Genomic DNA, 24,090 nt, shown 5'->3' with positions numbered 1-24,090 from the left:
AATGTTGATGAACTTCAAATTCAGTTAAACCACTGAATACCTGGCTAAGTATGAGAGGCTGATGAACAGAACAGCTCACCTCATATTGCTCAAGGGCCTCTTTCCTCTCCAGTTCAAGTTGTTCCAGTTGCTGCATAGCAACTTGAAGAGCCTGTTCCTTTATCATTCTCTGGTTTTCTAGCTCTTGCTTCTCTGCTTCTGTCATCTGAATGGTCTGTTGCTGCTGCAAGTGCCATTTTTCCAGTTCTGCCCTCTTTGCTGACTCCTCTTCCAGTAATCTGCAATGGAGATTGCGGTGTTAACTGCACTTTAAAGTCAGCTGTATCCATTATGTAGCATACATGTAGGGAAGCCAAGCTAATTATTTTCTTTCCTTTTTTTTAAAAAAAAACCAACAACTTGAGAACTAGGGAAAAAGTTATTGCTTGTTGGCTTGTCTTCACTGTAAAGCTGAAAATCATGCCAGCAGTGTAAGCAGTCTGACTGTTACAAAGGGCTATTCAGAAAATGTAGCCAATAATGCAAATACGCAACACTGAAAAGCACAGAAGAAACAAGCATGTGTAAGTTATCTTAATTGTCTTAGGAGAACTGAATATATGAAGAAACAAACCACACTAAACAAAGACCATATGAGTAAGAGGAGACTTAACACTTTATCGATTATTATTTAAACCTGCAATAAAATGCAGCAGAAAGTCATATGCTACAGTTACTCATTTACAAGCTACACAATTGAAAAGTCTGATCCCAATTTCTCAAGTGCTGACATGCACAACACTTGGTGAAAAATAAGTGCGCCTGCTTTCCTGAAATTGCTGAGCACTCCCACTGCTACAGGCTAATCAAACACATTAACATGTCATAAATACCAGCTTTAGCCTTCATAGTTTAAGAAAAAAACAAAAATTCTATCCTGTGTCTGGACTTCAGGCTAGCCCCCCTTTCCAGCAGCGTGTCCAAGATGCAAACAATCTTTAACACTATGGCACCGTTGTTTATTATTGCAGGGGGGAGAAGGGAATTGAAGTAAATCCCTACTAGGTAAAAGCCATACCTGGCTTGAAGTTTCCTTACAGTCTCTTCATCTTGACGTGCCTGTTTCTCATCCTCCAAAGCTTCCTGTAGCTGCTTATACATTTCTTCCAGTTCACGTACTCTCTGTAAATACTGTTCCAGTTCAGATGATTTCTGAGCAACCTGCTCTTCCATTTTTTGTCTTACCTAGCAGCACAAATTGAGGACACATATGAGCTACCATTCAAACTCAGGCTTCCAGTTTTTAAAGGAATTGCCAGGTTTCCTTCAGACAGCGTTTTCAGAGACAAACCTTTTCCTGCTGCCTGCAGAGCAAAACTGATAAAACTGCGTCTGGATTTGTAGATGTGTAACTAAGAGCATTTAAAAAAAATAAATAACAACACAGGTTTCTTACATTGCCCTACTTCATGCCACACGGGATTTTTACAGGGCTTCAAACCTAACTTCAATCTGTTTGATCTTGCACTTAATTTACAGATACACACAGAACAAACGGAAGGGAAAGCTGACGGAGTGCCCAGACACAAAGGTCAGGCTGGTTTAATTACACTGTTTCCACTCCTCTCCTCAGGCATGTCCTCCCTTGGCAGCAGTGTATTTCACACACTTCCACCTGGATGATGGCACCGCCAACAGCACAGGATTGATAAAGGGGTGGAAATCAGCCAAGGAGCTTGGCTTTGCTAAGAGAAAAGCAGCTATAACAAAAAACAAAGGTAAGGGGTAGAGGAAGGTGAGGGGATGCTGCATATCTAGTCACCCACACCCTGATGCTCATTCCCCTCCTTTTGCTGACCAGAGTGGGAAACCAGGGCACTGCGGCCGCAGAGCCACCCTTCCTCACTGCGCTGGGGACAGCAGCAGTCAGCTGGCTTTGAACTGAGCCGGGATAAAGCGCCAAAACCTTAGCATTTAGCAGTATGTACTTCACAGAAGGTAAGCACAGCTCCTGAAGCCAGCAAGAAAGGCTTGCTTGTCAAGTGTGATAGAATGGCATGTCCTGCTCCACTGGTCTGCAGTCTGCTTTCCCTCAGCTAACCAAAATCCCACTGACCCAGCACGTGGTCATATTCAGGAATTCACAGGCAGCCCATAAAGCAGCACTGTGTGCATTTATGTCCCGAGACAATCCATCACATCGACTTAACTATTTCTACTTCTTTTCTCCAGCTAACAGAAAAGCCCGTTATGCCTGACAAAGCTCTTCAAGATGGAAAATGAGTTCTTTTGGAAATTCTCAGTGTGGATTATACTGACAGTGTTGTAAAGCTACAAGATTTCTTTAATTTTTTTTGTTTGCGTGTGTGTATATAAATGTAAAAGAACACACAGTATAAAAAAGCAATTGTTTTAGGAATATATTCAAGTCAGAAAATTCCTAAAATGCATTTTGTTTGTGCCTGTGTTCACTTTGCGTATTCATATAGTATGTACTGGCCTCAGGCTCTCCATCTTTGAAAACTGCATGGATAACTTCAGTCTGCGTTTATCTTTTAAGCAGTCAATTTTTTCCCAATTTTCCAATAATATTTAAGCTTTGAAAGCCATACAAATTGCAGGCAAGCTGTTCCAGTATTTGAATTCACTAGTAAAAATATTTTATTCCTACATCTGTAATAAATGCAACACAGGTTGCATTCTCCAGCCTCCTGCGGAATCCTTTCAGTGACAGCCTGTGAGGGAAGTCATTGCTGAATGCATTGGTCACTATGTGTAATCGTAGCAAAACACCACATGCGCTACTCACCATTTTTTCTCTCTCCAGCTCCAAACTGAAGCGATCTTGTAATTCGACTTGAGTCTGAAGTCTTTTCTTCTCTTCCTCAGCAGCACGAGCAGCTGCTGCTTCTAGTTGCTGGAAGAGAAGGGCAGGGGGTGGAGGAGAGAAAAGAAAGAAAAAATAATTTGTCAAAACTAAAACATTTCAAGGGAATGGAATTTCATTTAACAATTTTTGTTTTTAGCTAAAATGGAAGAAACCTTCAAAAGCATTGAGGCACCACTTTGGTTTTTTTTAAACGTCCGAGACTATTCTCAATCTCTACATATCTTTTTTAATCTTGTTATTTGCAAGACAATTTTAAGTTTACCAATGAAAAGTCAATTATCAAGACTTCTTCCAAGCTTCGAGTCCTGCTTTGCACAACAGATAAAAATCGCTCTATTTCCTTCTTTATCTCGTATGGGATAAAAAACTGTTACGGAAAACCACATCACAGGCAGGAGTGCACAGGAGTTCCAACAGCGAAAACATGCCAGCATGCATAGAGTTCATACAGAAACAGAAGTGAGAAGCACTAAATTGCCATGGGAAAGCAGAAGTGCTGCAGACTTTGACTACAATAAGTGATTATGCGATTGTGAATCACATCCCTTTAACATCCCCTAAATTGCCATGTAAGGTAAATAAAATCCTAGTCAATAATCATCACTTGAAATTAGGGGAAAAATTAGCCTAGTCAGAGCTAAGGCCTAGGAAACAGCTGCTGGTACCTTCATGCCTTTTTGCAACTTAACTTTTTTTGCATCTTGATTTCACATATAGAGAGTCGTCACAGTTTTTCCTTTCATCTGGATTTGAACAGCATGTGTATTTAGAATGTATGGAAAGTTAGAAGTGTACAAGTACCAGCCAAAACTTTACCAATACTGAAAAAAAAGAATTCTCTCACAGAATTTTCCTAAGAAACTTATCTGATGGTTCAGAGGAAACAGAAAGCAAGCACTCTTCTTTTGTAATACGTGAGGCTGGTGAAATTGTTTCTACAGACCTCTGGTAAGAGCAGGACACCCATCTTCTTTAGTATTTTTGGAAGGTACCACATTTAAACCATCTTCCCTCACACAACCTATATGAACTAACGAGATGCCTGAATGATTAAAACTGCCAAGCTAAAACTTTCATTCCTTTAAGTACTTGTTATATCACTGTAGTCTGAAATAAATGGGAAGAAGGGAAAGAGAAGGGTCCTAGTTTGTTTTTAAGCTGTAGAAGATAGTACAGAATTGCTCTCCTTTGAAAGGCTTAAATGATGCAAGTCTTTTAGAAGTAGTATTCCTCCTCTGCCAGAACATTAAGAAGCATGTAATTGTAATCAAATCCAAGATGCCTATTTAAGTGAAATTTTCTTTTGATTTCCTTCCCTGCTTTGAAATGAAACAAACATTGCCAATACTGAGCCGAGAGGGCGAACGTGCAGAATCACAGGCAAGGGTGTGTGCTAGGCTTTTGCCAGAGAGCTCAACAAGAAAATACAGTGTTTGTCCACTCTGTCAGCAACTTCATGCTTATTTCGTGTCAGAGGACATCAGTTCCTGGCAGGTAAGGTTGCTGGCAACAACTATGCAGTTTAGGGAAAAGTCCCAAATGTTGGGGTTGGGGAGGGAGGGGGAATCAACAGGAACACACCATTCCAGGAGGGGTTAATTAGCGCAGAGTCTCCGAATCCCATGCAAGACACCAGATTGAAACAGAACAGCTGCATGAATCCTGTGCATGTTCTCTTGGTAAGAAAAACTTACCTTTCAGTCTGTTTAATGTGAGTATCTTGACATTCCATTAAAAAATATGAAAAAAAAATCTATATAGAGCCAAAGGCTCTTATTCTTATGCAATTTTCTACTGCAAGAGCTATCAAAATACAAACCCCTCTCAGAGTGCACTTTGGCAAGTGCTGTGTAAGTGGTGGCTCGCTGCCATTAGAAGCAAATCTAACTCTAAGCTTTCCAGAACAATTCAGTTTCCTGAACCATTTACAAAGCCTTTTCCTTGAAGAACATTTTTCTAACTAATCAAACACTTTAAGTTCCTCCAACACAGTACCTCCCCACTAATTCTACTCAGAGTGCAGCAGTTCATGTCAGAGACTAAACTACTCTCCTTGAGAAGTCATTTTAATCCAGTCCACTTCAAAAGTCGCTTCTTGCTGCAATTCTCTTTAGTTTACCTGTTGCAATTTCTACAAAACTCCCCAGAGCCTGTCAACATCCTACTGCTCCAACAGGGTTGCTCTCCTGTTGTCTTCCCCCTCATGTTTTCTCAATAAAGTAAACTCAACACTGCAATCCAGCCCTGTGATTTCTGTTAACAGGTATATTACTTAACCAGTAACTTGCAGGTAACACAGGCTATCCTTTAAAGCATGTTCTGCATTCTGAGTCTTAAACACATGGTAGAGTAAAGGTGCTAACATTAAATTAAAAAATGGTTTTCACCTGACAGACTCCATTTAAGGCAAACAGAATAATACCCACATCACTACTGTCAGTACAACATTGTTAAAAAAAAGACAAATTTCTCCTTGCCACAAATTGTGACAAGACTGCTAAAAAGACACCTTTTGGAGTATTTATTTGTTTTATTTTTATTAGTTTCTTCTGAGGGCTAAAATTAGTGTTTTTCATTTATGAAAAACTAAAGTAATGACTCAGACTTGTCCTAAATGTGAATGCAAAAAATCAAATTAATTTAGGAATGTAGTGAACAAAAGACTCTTTAGACTAAGCATCAACCAAAGATCAGGACTGCTTCAGCAGCCAAAATGTCGGGGAGGGAGGCATTTGCTTTCTCTAAGGGAAAATAGCATTCTAAGCTATTTCCAAGGCACGCTCCTCATTAAAAGGTACCACGGCAATAAAAGCCATAGTAACTCTTCTTGCAAGTCTTTAAAAAGAAAAGATGGGAAGTATATCTGGATACTAACCAAGTCTCTGTGGAGATCTATTGCAGAGGTACCAGTTGTTCCCAAGTACAAAGATCCATTAGCATGTTCAATCTACTGTCAAGAGTGTGCAGCCACAGCAAAGGCACCTTGGTGCCTCCTGCGAGTCGTTAGATTTAGACTGAAAAGCTGTCTACACAGAAAATAACGTATTCAGCAAATCTTCTGCTAACACTCAGAAATTCCCAGTCCAATTCTCAGGCTTTTGGAAGTTAATCCAGCATTTATAAGGAACATGCATTTAAACAGTTTATAAATGGTTGCTATGTGTCTCAGCTCTATAAGTCTCTCCCAAACTACTTAATAAAGTTATGCTTATACATACTTACAAAATCGCTTTGCATCTTTGGAATCTTTGTAAATTTAATTTGTATCTCTGGAAACTACATCTATGTGACAGAAAGAGTTCCCCCCCAAAAAAAAAATTCATATAACAGAACTCTGGAAAACTGTGTAAGAAAAGCTTAATGGAAAGCCCCAAGTTTGACAGACATGTCTGACAGAAAAAAAACCCAAAAAAACCACAAGTAACTGAAAATACTAGATTCTCCATTCCCCAAACACCATCCACACAGCTGGGGTTTTCTTTTGCACTAGCCTCACAACACCCTCGTAAGTACAGGGCCCAGGGCTGGGCCACGCCAGTTCCCTTGGGCCTGCGGAACAGTCCTTAGAAAGCGCTGCAGCCGGTGCTGAAGGCTGTACTGCAGGCTCAGCTGGCAGGTCTACCTGCCTAGGGAGCTGGCTGACACAAGCTCGCCTCCTCTGGAGGAGTTAGCGCAACACGTCTCAACACCTGAACAGGAAATAGATGCCTCATTATCCTTTGAGAATCGCAACCACAGAGACTGAGCTTAAAGCTTGAAGGTTAGCGGCTCCCACTCCCACCTTTCGCACAGTCTCCAGTTCCTTCTGCTTGTTCTCATTGGCCGTTTGCAGTTCTTTCATCTGCCGCTCCAGCTCTTCTTGCTCAGCTAACAGCTTCTGGCGCAATTCTTTCCGTTTTTGGCGTGCTTCTTTGTGGGGTGGAGGGCTCCCCGCTCTCAGCAGGTTTACAGTGGTCTGTATGGCTGGAAAGGAGGGTGGCAAGACAAAGGGAGAGGAAGAGAACACCAGTGAATGGAAATGCTAAACTTTCTGGATAGCTTTAGTGAACGGATACTTGTGGTGATGTGTTGTTTGGGTTTTTTGATGTATTGTTAAATCAGAAATAACTGTTGTCAGTTCTCCTAATTCTCATCAGGCTAGCTGTCAACACAAACCAAAAGTGAAAGCTGGTGGGCTTTCAGCATTGGCTGTGTGCCACAAGGATAAAGTCCTGCAATTCCAATGCATTATGTCAATTCCAATATTGATTTCCAACAGGCAGTGGATATACAAGTCACATGTATGCACAGCTGCAAAAAAAAAAAAAGCCAAACCCAACACTTTAAGATTTCTTAGTACATAGATTCAGTGACCCTAATCAAGCAGTAAGTTGTTATATTCCGAGAGCAAAGCTGAGGAGTGGCAGATGTTTTTGATATTTTATTCATCTACTACAACTGTGAAAAAGATCTCTTTTGGAACTGAGGAATCATTCATCATACATCAGACTTTGGTGCGATTAAACACATGCATTAGGTAAAGAAGGAAGTGCAAATGAACGCACACAGCTCCAAACATTTAAATGCTGCACATACTTCAATGCCATTGGCAACAGTGGGTTGTTCAAGGGCTTCTACCTCACTCTGCAGAAGATGCATCTAACTATCACTCAGCACATCCTTGGGAATCCCTCACAGAACGAGTACCTTCACCGTGGGAATAGAAAAGGAAGCCCCAATTCTCAGCCTTATCCTCAGCTCACCAACCCACACTACCTCAAGTGAAATTGTAAAGGCAAAGCCAGTATTTTATGATAAGCCGAAATGAACAAGCTTTCCCTTTCTCCCCAAAAGTAACAATTTACAAAGTATTCTCTTTCCCTTCCCCACCCCTAGAATTATGCAAAAATTATAGAAAAAGCAAACAACAAGAATATCTGTTTCATTTTGGTTATGGCTGCCTGAATTGAGTCATGTAAGCGACAGAAACCAATTCCCCTGATGTGGATCATTAGCTCTTCCTCAGTCTCAGGCTCCTTAAAGATCCTTTCCATGTGCCCAAAACAGAGACACCAACAATCAGAAGACCAAGAATTTAAAATCTGAGTAAAGCTGTAAGACTTCAGCTTACCTTAACTTTCACATAACTAAGAGTTTTGAAACCTCACCTTGAATCCACTCTTGCTTCTTCTTTTTATCAGAGGCACTGATCTCAAAGCTTTTATCAAGACATTTTATGAGAAAAAGGCATTTCTTTCCATCTTTGTCAGGCAAGGCCTAGAATGGGTAACAAAGGATTAGACTTGCAAACACTGAAATCTAAGTTGTATTCTCAAGCCCCATGTATGCAGTTATCTGTTACAGAGCTACAAATACCGGTACTAAGAACCTTATATAAATACAGTTCATAAACACTTTTTATGACAGTAAAAAATAACAAGATATCAGGAGTCCACCCTGCACACACACACAAGATTAATTCTTATCTTTAGAGATATTCATAAGTTTTTGGCTTTTTTTTTTACCTCTACACAACAGTTGCCATCCAGTATGATGTCTCCCTTCTTGTCCTTTAAATCTTCACTTACATAGTAGGAAATAATATTGGGTTTTAGCACAAACCATCGTTCCGTCCAATTTTTCCTTTTATGACCTTTTTTCAACATATAGCCCTGTAAAAAGCAATGCATCTGCTGAAATGCCCGGCCTGTGTTGAATCACCTGGTCTTTTGGTTACGGGGCTTTAAAGGCCCAAGAGGGCACACAGAAAAGTTAGCTCAAGGCCCTAAATACTTCACCTACACACATCCATTCTTAATACCAGCACACATGCTAATTGTTTAGCCCCTGAGAAACTACTTGCTGTTCTTCTGTCCCGTTTTTAAGTAACTGGATTATCTGAATAACATTATTATTATCATTATCGTCATCATCATAAGTCATTACTATGACTTCTCTTGGATGTCCTTTACTATTTAATTTTCTTCAGTCAAGCAGAGACATTTGCCATCGCTAAGACTCACCTGTAGTATTTTAATGACAGCCGTTATTAAAAATCAGTCCTGTGAGGATGCACGCCCCAGTGGCGGATGTGCGCCTGCATCTACGCACTGTAAACCCAGGCTGTTACGGGATACTCCCAGGGACAAAGCAGAAGCGCCTCTCTTCTGGGAGTGGCTCCACCCCACCACCACACTCATTTAGCTGCACCCCACTGAAGAAGCAATCCCATACAGGATACTTCAATGACTATGTTAGAGAAACTGATAACAGAACCATACTCCTGGCATCTTTATTGGACTGGATATGGGAACACTGGCGAAGCCTGGATCTTCCCTTGAAGAAAGAAGGTTGTACTTTGATTTAAATCATGCCAAGATTTTACTCATAGTATTTTTTTTTTCTTGAAAGATGATCCACTCAACTTTCTATATGAGAAAAAAGCACTTGCAAGCCTTAACAAGACTATTTCAAAACAAGGTAGATAAGCCCATACTTTGCCACTGAGCTTTATACAAATAAAAGAATAAAAACTGTAAACTTCTGTAATGGCAATACATGGGACTGGTATCATGAGCAAATCATCCAAGTTTGCCTCTATTAAATATTAACATTTCTAAAATATAAAGAGCAATACTAAGTGCAGTTATACTAGTAACCCTGCTATACATTATCCAGTGTGGCTATGGCAATTCAAAAACCCTCTCATGGAAAAGAGGGTACACAGAGAATGATATAATAATTGGTCATTCTTTCAGGCGTTTGATTTTTAGTGGTCTTATCAGGGGCACCGCTGTGACCCTGACAGTTTTTAATCTAGAGTTTCAAAGTTTGTCAGTAGTTGAGCTATACCTGCCATTTCTGAAGCCATACTTCCTAATTACTTACACACTTTCGTCTGGCTCTTAACTTCAGAAAAAAGTCAAATCACTGATGAAACTGAAACACCTACATCACTATAGCTATGAACAAGCAATACAGAAAGCACTGTACTTAAAATATTCCAGATTAAGAAGATGGAAAAGTTGGAAAGGAGATCAAGGAACATTTTTCCATAGTGCCTTTTAGCTATAGCAACTTTGGATATAAGTAAATAAATAAATGTGCTGTGGCATATTTAAGTCAAAGTTGTCTTTCTGTACAGGTCTGAGGGGAAAAAGATTCAGGACAGTGGGAGAAGCTCTTTTGTTTAAAAAACAAAACAAACAAAAAATAAACACCCCCCCTACACACACAGCTTATCTGTGCTCAGCTTTTCCAGCCAGTTAAACGTGGCCAGAGCCAAGGCCTTGCCTATTCCCCTGTGCTATCCCACCCCTCTGCTCCAAAACAGGAATGTGCAGAGAAACAATCTTTGTTTGCCGCCTCCGTAATTGGGTCCGAGGCCTGGGTGGTTGCAAGAGCATGTAAAGGACCCCTGCAGCTTCACTCTTCCATGCCTTGCACAGTCTAAGCCTAAGGGTGTTTTTCCCCTTCCTGACATACTAAATTTGCTTTCAAAGCCAAGTCAGACTGATATTTTCCCCTCAAATTTCTGCAAAATCTTTTATTATTTCTGTGCATCAGCTGCTTCTCATCTTCCAAGAACCCACTAACAGCTCCTGGGGACCTTTTCACACCAACTCTCACATGAAGAACACATCTTTCAGAAAACTAAGTATCACAAATTTAATCATCACTGCTACCCTCCATAAGCCTTGGAGATCCAGGATAAGTGTCCAAGAAAAAGGGTAGTATGAAACTTGGCTACGATACGGTATGTCATTAATTAATACCTTGAAGTAATCATATACTGCAATAAACAGGACAATTCTGTGAATCAACAAGGTATCACAGTACAAGCTGTGACCGAACCAGACATCTGTAAGTCACACAGGGAACTCTATTCTCCATTAGGCCAGTGACTGTCCAGAAGGCGCTGGGCCAAATCTTGACACAAACTATTTTTAAGTGTCAAGGAACCAAAGGCACTCAGACATCCTTGAGAAAGAGGCCCAGCCACCAAGAGAGGAAAGGAAGGAGACAGTAAAAAAAAAAAAAAGGGGGGGATGGTGGGGGGAGAGACACAATGCAGTATCAAAACTGAAGAGAAATCAGATTTCCTCACAAGTTTCAAGTGGAAGGACTGACCTGACGCTGGTTATTTTATTTTCATGGTATTAAATAGCAGAATGACTTCATTTTGCCCTCAACTGACTATGTGTGTGTGTGTCCCCAGCCCTCACCTCTAACAGGCCACCAGCAGTTAACAAAAATAGATTTTTGCATTGTTCGGTGGATATTCCGAAAGAATTTCCTGTGCCAAGACCTTCTGATGATTTCTTCATAACAGCTCAGGAAAGCCTGCCAAGAAAGCCTTTGTTTCTCTCCTCACCAAGAAGCCAAGAAATCAAAGATGACAAAAAGCCTCTGTCAGGTAAAAGTCAATTTTAAATAGCTCTCTCTGTAAGCTCTGCTGTGATCCCTCAGGTCCCTGTGATATTTATACTTCCCATGAAAGAAATGCCATTTTAAAAGCCATTCCTAAACTGATAATCCAGCCACTGGAAATCTGAAGAAACTGAAGATTGACAAAAGTTTGCTAAGAATATAAAGGCCAGCATGACTTCTTGTGTTTGAGTACAGGTAAATAAGCTGTCAGTCATGTAGCCTGCTAAGCAGAACAAGAAGGCAGTTCTACACCTTTTTGCCCTGTTGAAGTGGGGCAACTTAGAAGCAGACGTTTCAACTGGAGCAATACCTTTGTCCAGACCCCCTTGTTTGAACAGAGGTCATCATCAGCACAACTTACATTTGCTACAATGTAAATGAAACTAGAAAAAAGCATTTTCAAAGATTGAAGAGTTGTCACCAGTTTAAGAACTGACAGTGTGTTGCAGCTATTCTGTCAGCTAACAAGCAGCTGATAGTAGTATAAAAAAGGCTGTATTTTAAGGCAGAGCACACTTCTTTTACTTTCTAAAAACAAACTCTCCCAACAAGCAACTCATTCATAATACTGCAACAATTACAACAATCTGAACAGCAGCACTATTTCTCTTTTATAAAAATAAGCTCATATTAAAGAGCCCTTCTAAGTAATTCACATAATTTCCCCCTGTTCATTAATCCACCAGGTAAAGAAATTTCAGTAAAAGTTGAACATTTTCTAATTATGCAATAAATTGTTCTACTTTAAAACATTAGTTCTCTGTGGTTCTTACCTGTTTGAGTACATCTAATATGAGCTCATTAAAGACTTCATTGACTGCCATGGACACCGTCTGTCGGTCCATCCCTTTACTAAACTGCCCACTTCCGATGAGGTCAATCAGCTCCCATGCAGAAAGACCTTCTCGACTGGTGTTGAGAGCAATTTTATAATGGTCAAACTGCTCTTGCTGCCAGCCTGCTCCCATTGCTTCGGTGAGCTTTTTCAGTAAATATTCAATCTGTACAGAAATAGAAGCAGAAATTAATCATTTTCAGCAGGCAGGGAAACCAAGTGTTTCAGAGCTGTAAACTAAGCTTCTCCAAAGACGTTACAGCTAGATTCATACGTTCACATGTAGGCGGTTTAATTAGCAAAGATTTTGGGCTCCTGTCTCAGTTGAACTTTTGACTGCCAAGCCCATCCTGCAGCTACTCTCTTCACAGGAAAGAAACAAAGAATGAACCTGACTGCCTCTTTTAATATTTCAGATTCCTACAGAGCAGGGACCTTCCCTGCAACAGCTTCCAAACCATGATGACTGAAGTGTGAGAAAGTAAGAAGTTTCAAAAAGTATTCTTGTAAGACAAAAAGCAAACAAATTAGAAAAAATAAGGAAAGATGGCAGTTCGGGCAAGAAGTGAAATGAAAAACTACCAAGGTACAATCACATATGTTAGTCTTCACTCATCCCTTCTTCTCCATCTCTCATGCACTCTATCACTGGACACAATCTTGGCAGATGTACCAAGAGAAGTAAAAGGACAAATTTTTCATGTCCGCTTTTACTGTTTCCAAAATAAACTCTCCTTTTCCTTTAATCTTTTATCATTCTGTAAGCATTACCATACACAGGGTAATAACACCAATAACACTAGTCAAAATAAACACAAGAATGAAAAAGAGGGAAAGAAGGCTGTGTTTCTTCTTTTGTCTGTTTGTTTATGTAGTTTTTAAACTCATCACTGTTGGCTCTTTAAACAAAGAATTATTTTAAACAAAGTCCATCTACAGCTTTGAGCACATTTAAAATGCTTTTAATGGCTCTTTAAACAAAATAATCGGTGAGAGCTTTCCTAAAGACAAAACGAAGTAAAAGCCATGCTTCTAAGTTTCTCTGACTGAAGTCACAGGATACAAACTACTGCGTTTAACCCAGTTTTGAAGACAGACCAACCTAATGTAGCTTTCTCCTGTTTTGCGCAACAGCTCACTGTGTTTCCTCACCGGCTTTGAAGGGAACCCGACTGCCTTCAGCAACCAGCCCAGACAGACAGTACAGCCACCTGCGCCCTCCCTAAGGAGGAAGCCTGGGGAGAGGGTGCTCAGTAACCCCACACTGGAGCACCCTCCTGCACCAGCCCACTGCTGGGACAGGGCAGCAGCAGCTCTCCCAAGGACTGGCCTTTCTCTCCAGCCACCACAAGGCCAGCACAGAACCACCTCCTGGCAGGTTGGCTCACAAAGCTGCAGGCCAGGGCCCCTCCTGGCTGCCCTGCTTCTTGACAAGGATGGGGGGTGCAACAGGGTGGGAACTGCACACCACCCAGTGGAGGTGGGGATGGAAAGCACCACAATCCTTTCAGGTTCTCCCCGTGCACATGGAAATAGCATGGATTTCCTAAGAATCATAGAATAGTTTGGGTTGGAAAGGACCTTTAAAGTTCATGTAGTCCAACCCCCCCTGCAATGAGCAGGGACGCATCTTCAACCACAGCAGGTTGCTCAGAGCCCCGTCCAACCTGACCTTGAACATGCTGCTTTTCTGAATGTCAGTCCTTCAGGACAGTCTGTTCCAGTGTCAATTTTACCTATTTTAGGTGTGGTTTCAGAAACACTAAGTGACTTGGGAGTCTGAATCCCATTATAAAAAATTACTCAGTTATACAGCGTGAAGGCGCCTCATTGAAAAGCTGCGGAAACCAAATGCTTTCTGGGACCTCATTTTATTAATCACCAGCGCTGGTTTGCCTCTGTTGCTCAGCACTGCTTGAAAACACAATGTAGTTTCTCCTACAGGTAAGAAAAACCCCAGCTGACAGCGCCAGGGGATGTTTCACTACAGAATGAATTAACTTTTCAGTTACAGCTCAGAGTCACTTTTCAGCTGGTCTAATGGGCTTTTGAGCATCCAGCAGTCTCTACATAAGAGATCCGGGAGTACAAAGAAATAAGGAAGTGTTTTTTCCCCACACACTTCACCACAAGGACTCCCAGGCCTCAAGGTTTTGATGCAGCATACATGCTGGTTTTGTGGCTGCTGCTTCTCTCTCTTGCAACTGGTACAGGCAAATCCCTTCCTTTCCCTCACATCCACGACCAAGAAACACACAAGCATGGACCAGAACACTCACCTGGCAAAGCAGGAAATTACCAAATTCACCCTACAGATGGGTGGACTTTTCTTACTATTTCAGCTCAGTAACTTTCTTGGTCTCACAGCCCCTACACATTGGACTAATGCGGTAGCAAAATGGAGAAGTTACTGAAAGCCACTGCACGGTATGGAGGAAAGTTCCCGCTCCGTTGAATGAGCAAGAAACGCATGTCCCTCCGAGGTGCGACATGGGCCTCCTGCTGCTGCAGTGCCAGGGCTCTGCTGTGTGATGTTCGCTGCTGCTCATATCCGACTTCACCAGAATGGGTCATAAAACTGTGCTCTGCACCAGTTCCATGCACAGCTCGGAATTACTGAAGTTCATACAGTCACATGATAGCAAGGAAACTTTAGCATGCCCTCCCAAGCAACCAACATACAGTTTTTACTAAATTTCTGTAAAATTCAGTAACTATTTCCCTTAAAAATCTTTAAAATATTCTTTGCTGATTTTCACTGTCCAAAATCCTTAAGTTAAAAAATTAATCCAAGGCTTTTGAGCACCAGCTACCATAAATCCTCAGCATTCAGTTAAAGGCAGGAAGCAGCTTACTTCCTACTCCAGGCAAGTTTTATAGAAAAAAAAAAAAAAAAACAACAGCCCAAAAAAGCCCTTCACAGCATGTAACAGTAGCACTCTGAACTTGTTTCAGAACAAACCTCCTAAAACCTGGATTTGATGAGCTGAAACGAGCTCTGGCATCAATGCAGGAGTAACTTTTTTCCCCCATGTTCAAAACACATTCTACCACTTGGCTCAGTCCCTCTGAGCAGCACCGGTTCTGAACTATGATCCTGTACTTTAGTTGAAGGGAAAGCTAAAATAACTGAGGCTTAATTAAGTAGATAATATACCTGCCAAAATGCTAGAGATTAATTAAAAAAAAAAAATCATTAAAACTTAAATGAACTTGAGCTTTAAAATTTATTGTTCCAAGATTTCACAACCTATTACACTGCTTGAGGCATGCAGCTCTCAAATTCTTTTGGTTAATTATCTCAAAGTACTAGGACTTGCAGACAAAGGGACACACAAAACAACAAAATCATACCTGAATAGATTTTTTTCACTTTTTTGCTCAAGCCATACAAACAAAATGTACATCAAACTAATGGTCTGGAAAAAAGGGAATGCAAAACTCTTGACTAGTACACCTTATCATGTGCACTAAAAATAAGTCAACATATCCTTTCCTTTGATAGCATTTGTAGACACTTTACCTTATTTTGATTATTAGAACCGATTTAAACGTTTAAGTCTGCTAACCCCCATCTGCAAGTCACTAAAACGACCACAAATTCCATTCAAGTACATAAAATATCTCATAATTTTAAAATACATTAACTCAACTGAAAAAGGACCTCTGCATATTACAATTTAATTTCCAAAATTAAAAAAAATATATATATATATTTTCAAGCTTTATCTTTCATTCAGGTAAGAAGATGGCTAACCCAAGTCCCCAGAGAATTTTATCTAACATATCTGCTTAAGAGCAATAGTGAGCGTTGGGGTGGGGTATAAATATGGAACAGTGCGAGGTAAATATAAAGAAGTAAGTTGGATCTAGTAAGTATGGAAGCAAAGAAGAAACCATTCATTATGTGCTCAAATGAGGAACCTCTGAGAGCAAATGACATTTCCCCTCCTCCACAAAGAGACATGTCAACTCAGCAAATAACTGACAAATTAAGTCTACTGGCTCAAACATAAGCTACTATTGTGGTTAAAAAGTAAAGTGTCGAAAAGCAAACGTGAAGCAACATTTTCTGACTGGACCTTACTCACTTTCAGATATGGACATAAAAACACAGCAGGGTGGCTAATGCTACATACGCCAGTGAGGACCAACTGGCTCTCAGTATGAGAAATGGCTTCCATCTCAAATTAACAGAAGCTTTTCAGAATTTTGCCAAGAGAAAGCAAAAACAATTCAAAGAATAGAGGCTCTTTAACATGAGCTATGCAGTCTGTTTGATACCTTCTTTCAGAGGGCACTTTCTTTTCCCATGTTTCAATACCTATTCACTTTGCTTTTCCAGGTATTCCTGGCACTATCCTCCAGGAGAAATGAAGTATCATAGATGTTTCATGTATTTTTCTGCTATATAAGTGGGTCTCTTAGAAGATGAAAAATGAAAAATAATGTCAAGGAGGCCTCCATGCCCAGCAGAGCACAGCAGACAAAGCTATTCTAGTTCATGCTATTCAAATAAGGTTTGTGATATTAACGGAGCAGATGTAAAAAGTCTATTCACATTGTACAAAATTCTGTGGAAGCACATGTTACTGGGCAAGAAACACGAAAGCAATTATATCCCCTTTTACTGTCATCATCAATTCCTTTTTTTTCATCCCATCAGAACATGACTTACTTTACATCAAATATTTGTTTCTTCCCTTCCACCAACAAAAAAATCCCCATACTAGGTTTTATTAAACTTCGTGGACAATAACTACTCCGGATGAATAGACTTTGCGTAAACTGTGTTCATCACACAGTGTAAGCCATCTTTTTTTAAATTAAATTAGCATTAAGTAATATAATAAAAGTCAACTCAAAAAACAGTGTAACATGTAAACATGCAAATCCTAGGGGCAATCTGCTGCATAAGCTGCAAATTGTCTTATTTTTTGCAGCCATCAAAAAAAGAAAAAGAGTAGTGAAATGGGAAGAACTGATGTAAGTCATAAATGACTAAACATGTTTCTAATCATTATCATCATCAACTTGTAGAGGTCATGGGTCAATTAAACCCCCACACAAGCAGCTTTCGTTCTAGTTGTATCTGTTTTGATTTTATTTGTGAACAGCAAAGGTTCAATTCCCAGTATTTCATTCACTGTACTAGTTTCTGATACTAGAATGCAGAACAAGGAAGCAAACATGGTCACAAAAAACCTTTTTCTGCAAGAAATGCCTACAGAAGAATCACCACTGGACAGCTTCAGACTTTTACCTCCTCAGTCTAAAAAAACACCACCTCATTTTCAAATGCACAGAAAGCCACACAAGGTTTGGACTCTCTTTGTCCTCACTAGGAGGATTAGAAATGCCACGTGTTAATACAGTTGAAGGCTAGAGGACAAGTGAAAAATGGCTGTACAAATCTTCTTTCCTCAAGAAGCCAGGCTTAAAAAGCAAAGACAACAAATATGTTTGGCTTATTTAAAACAAGTTATGTGAACACTATATTACAACACGCAAAGACCGCACAGCTTGCAGCGTACATATCTGCAAGTTTCAGCATTAAGGATGGCCCAGAAACATAGCTAACCACATACCACAGCTTTCAGGCGATAAAGCATTCCCAAGGCTGCAGTCACATGTCCAGAAATAAGGGGAAGTGTTTGGAAACCTTTTTATAAAACTGAAAACGTCTGGTTAAACAATACCAAGGCACACAAATGAGCCTGTAACAACTAAGAGGCGAGTTGTAAGGCAAGCTCACGACAGACTAGAAATATTTCTCCTCCTGTGGCTACAGTTCCCTCCACCTTTCTTCCCTTTATTTTACCCTTCTCATGGAAGAGGTAATGCCTGCGAGAGCTGAAGGAAACACACACTTGGATGTCTGTGTCTCAGATGAGCTAGTGGAAAAGACTGGCTGCGGGGAGGGGAAGGCGCTCCCACCTAGGCACCCACTTTCCATGTGCATTAGCAATATAGCTGCTTGGTTAAGCTCTGCCCGCTGCACCGGAAGGCAATTCTGTTGTAAGACATGAATTGTATTAATTCTGAAAGCTGTCCATCAGGACTAATTTTACCTAGAGCAAACAAAATACAGTACTGTTTTTCCCCAGTCCATCTGTATCTCTTTGAAATACCACATTTACCCAGTTCACAGAAGTGTTTTATTTTGTGCACAGCAAGGCTTCTCACTTGAAAGGGGAGGCAGCTTTCAGATTTGATACCATTTTGCATTTCCCTGGGACACAAGCACCTTTGCAAAACAGACATTGATGGATCTCTGCTCCTTTCCAACTCTCCTAACTGCTCTCAGCTGCCCACCAGTCACCAGCAGAAGCTACACTGGAGTCCAAGGTCATTACCAGCTAAGTCCAGTTCCCCACATAACCACCAGCTCCTATCTTTCTGTTAACCTGACTTCTCCCCATAACATCGAGGGATTCTCTCAAGCTTGAAGTCACACCCCAAAACTGCACACCCCAACCTAGGCCCTTCCCCATGCTGGATTTTACTAACCTTATTTCCCTCAAGTGCAGGGCTGCCACCTCTGCTTCCACGGCAGGTGAGGAACACAGGCCAGATGCTGCCTCTGGCTTTCAGCCTGGCCTCTGCTAAGTGAGCAGCTTCTCTCCCTTATGTCACCTCTCTTCTGCTTTCAAATTCCCTCTTTATAACTGCTTTCCTCACTTTGCTCTTTCTAAAGCTTTCCTCAGCCTGCATCTCCAAAACCTTTCCAAAGTAGCCTGTTTTCCCTTCTCTGGTTGAGCTGCAGCTGTTCCCAATTTGCTGCCCATTCAACACCTGGGCAGGGAATCAAGACTTAACGCTTTCCAGATGGGGCTAACAGCCCCACCACAATTAGCTCTCTAATATGAAAGGCCTAGCACAGCAGCACACAACACGGGCAAAAAGGCAAGACAGCAGCCTCAATCTTTAGTCAGCGCAGTGCAAAGGAGGTAAAACTGCAACCAAGCAGAGTTTTCCAGATATGAAATTGTTCCAATGAGTGCAGAAACCACTTATCTCATTAAAAAAAAAAAAAAAAAGGAAAGAAAATCGGGCTTTCAAGCAGGTCTCAAAGAGCAGCTCCTCCAGGGAGGAGGGAGAGAAGGCATCCTCCCAGCCACATGAAATTGTATCAACACATTCACTGGAGACCTAAGTTCTATTATAATCTTCCCATCCAAAGATAGGATACAAAAATCTTCAAGGGATCACCCTTCCAACTTGGAAGTATGAGGCAAGTTTCCTAGTTACTTATAAAGAGGAAACAAAATCCCTGAAACCCAAAAGCCTATGAGGTGGAAGGGAGGGAGGAGGTGAAATGGTTAGATCCGACACAAAGGACTGCAAGCCAGAGACTGCGGTAAATTGTGTGTCGCAATATTCTCAGCCAATGATAAAAGCAGCAGACAAGGAGGGAAAGCAAGCTTGTTCCCTGGCTGGGAAGCTATAGTCACCCATGAGAGGTTTACGCTGGTCTCACTAAAATGTAAACATCTCAGAACAGCAATGCTTCCATCACCCTCCCCTCTGTTCTTCACTTTGCATCTGTAATTAAATGACATGACGCAGTATGAAGTGATGAAGACTTAAGTTTATAATCAAGCTTTATTATGAACTCAAGAGGCATAAAAAGTAAAGAAACATACCTTTACTAGGTACTAGTATCATTTTGACTACTCAGTGCGCTAAGACAACAACTACAAGTTCATACAAAAATCTGCTTTGCAAATCTGGAGTTTAGATTTAACATTAAAAAATTCCAGACATAAGAACTTAAAAGGCAGGTATGAAAGGTCACACAGCGAGAAAGCAAAACTGACCAAAATTGAGACTTTGCACCTTTACTTTTGGAATTTGGTGTAAAAGGGTAAATGAGTAAATGTCAAATTTTCAAGAAGTACAGAGAGCCCGAGAAGGACCAAAAGGAGCACATTCAGCAGACAGCATTCCTCCACTGGCTGATTACATTACCTGTGTGGTCTAAGGCAAGAGGTTAGAGTGAATACAGGCATTGTATATGATAAGAACAGAGCAGCCTTTCTTTGTCGGGCTCTGTAAGCTTTCTTTAAACAGTATTGCACAATTTAAGTCTTGCCATAGTAAGGGAGATGCAGACACAGATCCACCCGAATAATTTTTAAAATCATCCAAGTAGAAGAGCAATACAAGTTAACCTTGGACATTAAGGATGGGAAGCAAAGCAAACAGCAGCAGCTATGAAATCTGGAAAACCTCTTTGCCAACAAATAAGGAGATGTGAAGTATCTACGCTCAGGTAAACTAGGCTGTGCAGTGGGGAACACAATGACAAACCAGAGACGTAGATTTGAGTCCCAGTTTTGACATTTATTAATGGCTCTGACCTTCTTAAAGCCAAATCTGGCACCATTAAGAAAGAAGCTGTCTTAGCTTTTACAAGCATGATCGCCATCTCCCAGAACTGACAGAAAAAACAGGAAAGCAAGCAAGAAGACTGTCCCATTTCTCGTGGGAATACAGCACACCAGGTAGGGCCCTGTCAACACCAGCCTGGCAAAAGCAGAAACATTGTACAGAGTGAAATCCTCCTGCTAACAAGTAAGTGATAAGGCAAAACCAAGCAGTTTATTTTAATAGGGGAGTTATCTGTACTTTATGGTTTGGCAAAACAGCTTGGAGTCTAACAGTTATGTCGTAGTTGCATGTAAATCAGACTGTTTTGATCCCTGACTGTTCAACAATTTGCAAATATTTATTAATTTGTACTCCAGTGCTGAACTGCAAACCCGTGGGATTTCTGTATACAGTTTTGCAGGAGATTATTTATGCCTACAGTTCTGATCCTTCTGCTTCTTCCCTCACTCCTCCCCAAGGGAAGAACTATGGAGATACCAAAATCTTGCTGTAGGGCTAAAATACCTAATTGAGTGTTGCCCATACTAGTTCGTGAAATTAAAATACAAAGAGATGTCTCTGGTATTCAACCATTTCAAGCGAGAGTGTTCAGGTGGTAGCTGCTTTTGATCAGAAACAGACATTACCAAAAAAGTTTGTACTTCTCCTTTTCATCAGGAGGTTGACATGAGACTGAAGACTCATCTTGCAAGTCATAGTAACACAGACCAGAGGAGAGAATTTTTTTTCAGAATCACACTGATGTACTAACTGTGCAAAATTTTAATCACATACAAGCAAGCACAGTGATTAAAGATCACATACATGCACTACCCATGAGCAAAGCAAGAACCTCAACAGCGTTGCACGCTGGTACTGGAGCAAGTCTCCCTAGCACCAGTCAGTCCTCACAAAAAGCAAAATAAGCTATTTACTGGGGAGCAAGCAGCATGACCCAGTTAGTCCAGGCTGTTTAAATGACAGATATGCATAGCTATCAGCATGTAAAGTATCCTGTGGGAATCCCTGCATATGGACCCTGGAAGACAACGAAAAGCACCGAAGCCCTTACATTATTAAAAGAGGGGAATAGAAGTTTTATATTAAACAATTATTTTCTCTCAAATCTCTGGAGAGTAGCAAACATTAACATAATTCAGCTGGGATGTTAAGCAAACTGGTGTTAAACAGCTTAAGTTCTTGTTTCTTACCTCTTCAGGTACAATGATTAAGGGGTATTTGTCCTCTGATAAGAAGTTAAAAATAACCCACACTTTAAATGCATCTTCATCACTAATCAGCAAAGGACTTTTAGAGAGGTTCTTTTTAGCACAAAGGGTCCAGCACATCCTGTTGAATTCAACTTTGTCAAAGTTTCCTTGAACCTGAAGTGAAGAAATTGAACAAAAAAAATTTAATATGCACAAATGGCACAGAATAACAGACAGACAAAATTTAGCAGGCTAAGTCATTCAAAAAACACTGAGAAAATTCTAGTTTGCAAGAAATGTCAAGGCCCAAAAAGAGCACTGTAGCAGCCTAGTCTGACTTCCTGAAAGGGGTCAACTAAGGAATTTCTTCCAGCAAAATCTACATCCAACCTGCAATTTCTGGTCAAGTTAATAACACCCTGACTTCATGTGAAGGAGGCTACACTGCATTCTGCGTTTCATCTAGCGCGTTAGCTTTAGCTTCCAAACCATCTTCATAACTGCCTTAGTTCCAACTGCCCTTCTGTTGCACTGAGTTACTGAGATTTTATGTAGCAAATTTGGAAACTATTATAGCCAAAACTACATGTGAATATGCTAAAGGCAATATTGGAACAATAGTTGGGAAAGACCTTTAATATGTTTTTCCACTTCATGTTACTCAAACATAACTCTTGTAGGATATTCATAAACATGTAATCATCTTTTTCTGAAATGCCAATCCACTTAAAACCTTTCCTTTTTCTCAGACTTGCAAAATTTTACCTTATTGATAAAAAAATTCCTCTTGTTTTCGTTACCCTTTATCATACCTAGCAACCGTACATACCCATCTGTGAATTATTTACATATGCGAAAGCTTTCATTTCCTCTATTTTCTTTTTAAACCCTCAGTGAAATCTATTTATCTCCCTACAGCTTAGCAATGCTATTTCTTTGCCAGCATGTAACTGATAAAGGCATGTTCTGCACTGTAATAGAAGTCCCTTGAGATTTCAGAAAGCATGTCTAAGAAACACGTTCTTGTACCTCTTGTGGTAACGACACCAGTAATGTTCAGTGACATTTTCTTATGATAGGCCAAACCATGCATCTTAGATGCTTCAAGGACACCACTGCAAACTGTATGATTTCCTGTCCAGTCTGGTAAGCGGTCAAATAGTGGGTAAGTCACAATGGCTAAGTCAAAGACAGACTAAGGAAGTGGATGAAATGATGTGGGTGGAGGAAAATAAGAAAAAAAGAAAAGAAAAAAAAGACAGAAGTAAACAGGAAACCAACCCTATGCCAAGAAGCATTTTACAGTACAGTTTCCAGGACTAAAAGTGAGATTATGAAAGCAAGCCATAGACTTTGCATGCTTGCAGAGCAGGCCACTAACGTAAGTGACAATGCAAGAGGCTGGCTACAGGCTGCAACTGTCCTTTGAAGAAGGTGGAAGCTGTAAGAGCTATAGCTGCTAGAGACACAAGCTTGGCATCCTGGTTGTTCGCACAAGAAAACATGGGTCTTAAATGAAACGCCAGCTAAGCGAATGAACACCCTTTGGAAGAAGGGCAAGAAGCCAGGTTTCCTTCTCCTTCCTTCAATTTGCCAGCGTCTTGGCTACTTTTGCCTGTGCTTTTTCCTGTCTGTCCTCCCCACCCTGCCCAGTGAAGCTGGATTTCTTTTGTAAAACAGCTTCACCTACCCAGATGATGAGCAGTTCCACTTTGGAAATGTCCTAGTGGTTATGCTGCTCCCCAAGGAAGATGCCAACAGGGTGGGAAATCTCCTTTCCTACAGCCACCACACGGCAAGCGGTCCAAGCACTATCAATAAGGTGGGTTGCTGTGTGAGCAGCTCGTGTTTTAAAGCACAGCAGCAATCAATGACCACAGGGAGACGGGTGAAGAAAGGCATGGGCCCTGGCCACCAGGATTAGGGCAGCCAAGCAGGAGGTTTCAGGACCATTTTGCTGCAGGGGACTAGGTCATGCCGTGCCAGACGTCCCACTTTAGACACGTAAGTCCTTTTTTCGGAATCCAAACTTGATTCTGAAATGGACTTCATGGGACCCATGTAGCATATGGAGCAGAGACACTGCTTAGGAATTATTCAGGACCGATAATCAGATCAGCGCACAAGTCTCGGCTCTCTAAAATAACTCTGGTTCACATCTGTGGCTTTTTTTCTAAATGATCAGGCTGTCTGTTAAATAAAGGATACAATCACAAAGTTGTTTTCCTGGGGATATTGGGAATCGGGATGGAACTAAACAGTTCTCTTTAATAAAGAATAAAAATTATCCTCAGCAATTTCACATAGCAATGTCAACTATTCCTGGCACCTACATTCTACAGGTACATTTGCATGGGGTGGGAGGGGAAAGAAGGTGAAACTCCCGCAACTAA

The 24,090-nt window shown here is 40.8% G+C and overlaps 1 protein-coding gene across 1 annotated transcript in view; it reads right to left on the bottom strand.

Moving 5' to 3' along the window:
• SWAP70 (switching B cell complex subunit SWAP70) overlaps positions 1–24,090 on the bottom strand; it is a gene marked incomplete at both ends in the record, with an annotated part of 38,910 nt that overhangs the window by 2,397 nt on the left and 12,423 nt on the right. The window contains 8 exons of the mRNA XM_082000742.1: positions 80–278; positions 1,058–1,224; positions 2,789–2,896; positions 6,651–6,832; positions 8,017–8,125; positions 8,374–8,520; positions 12,052–12,279; positions 21,698–21,871. Of these exons, the coding sequence (XP_081856868.1) occupies positions 80–278; positions 1,058–1,224; positions 2,789–2,896; positions 6,651–6,832; positions 8,017–8,125; positions 8,374–8,520; positions 12,052–12,279; positions 21,698–21,871 (1,314 nt within the window). The remainder of the gene's footprint in view (positions 1–79; positions 279–1,057; positions 1,225–2,788; positions 2,897–6,650; positions 6,833–8,016; positions 8,126–8,373; positions 8,521–12,051; positions 12,280–21,697; positions 21,872–24,090) is intronic.

The sequence above is a fragment of the Phaethon aethereus genome (assembly GCF_964289735.1).
Source record: "Phaethon aethereus genome assembly, chromosome: 5".
Classification (NCBI taxonomy): domain Eukaryota; kingdom Metazoa; phylum Chordata; class Aves; order Phaethontiformes; family Phaethontidae; genus Phaethon; species Phaethon aethereus.
This window is presented reverse-complemented; position numbering and strand designations above follow the sequence as displayed.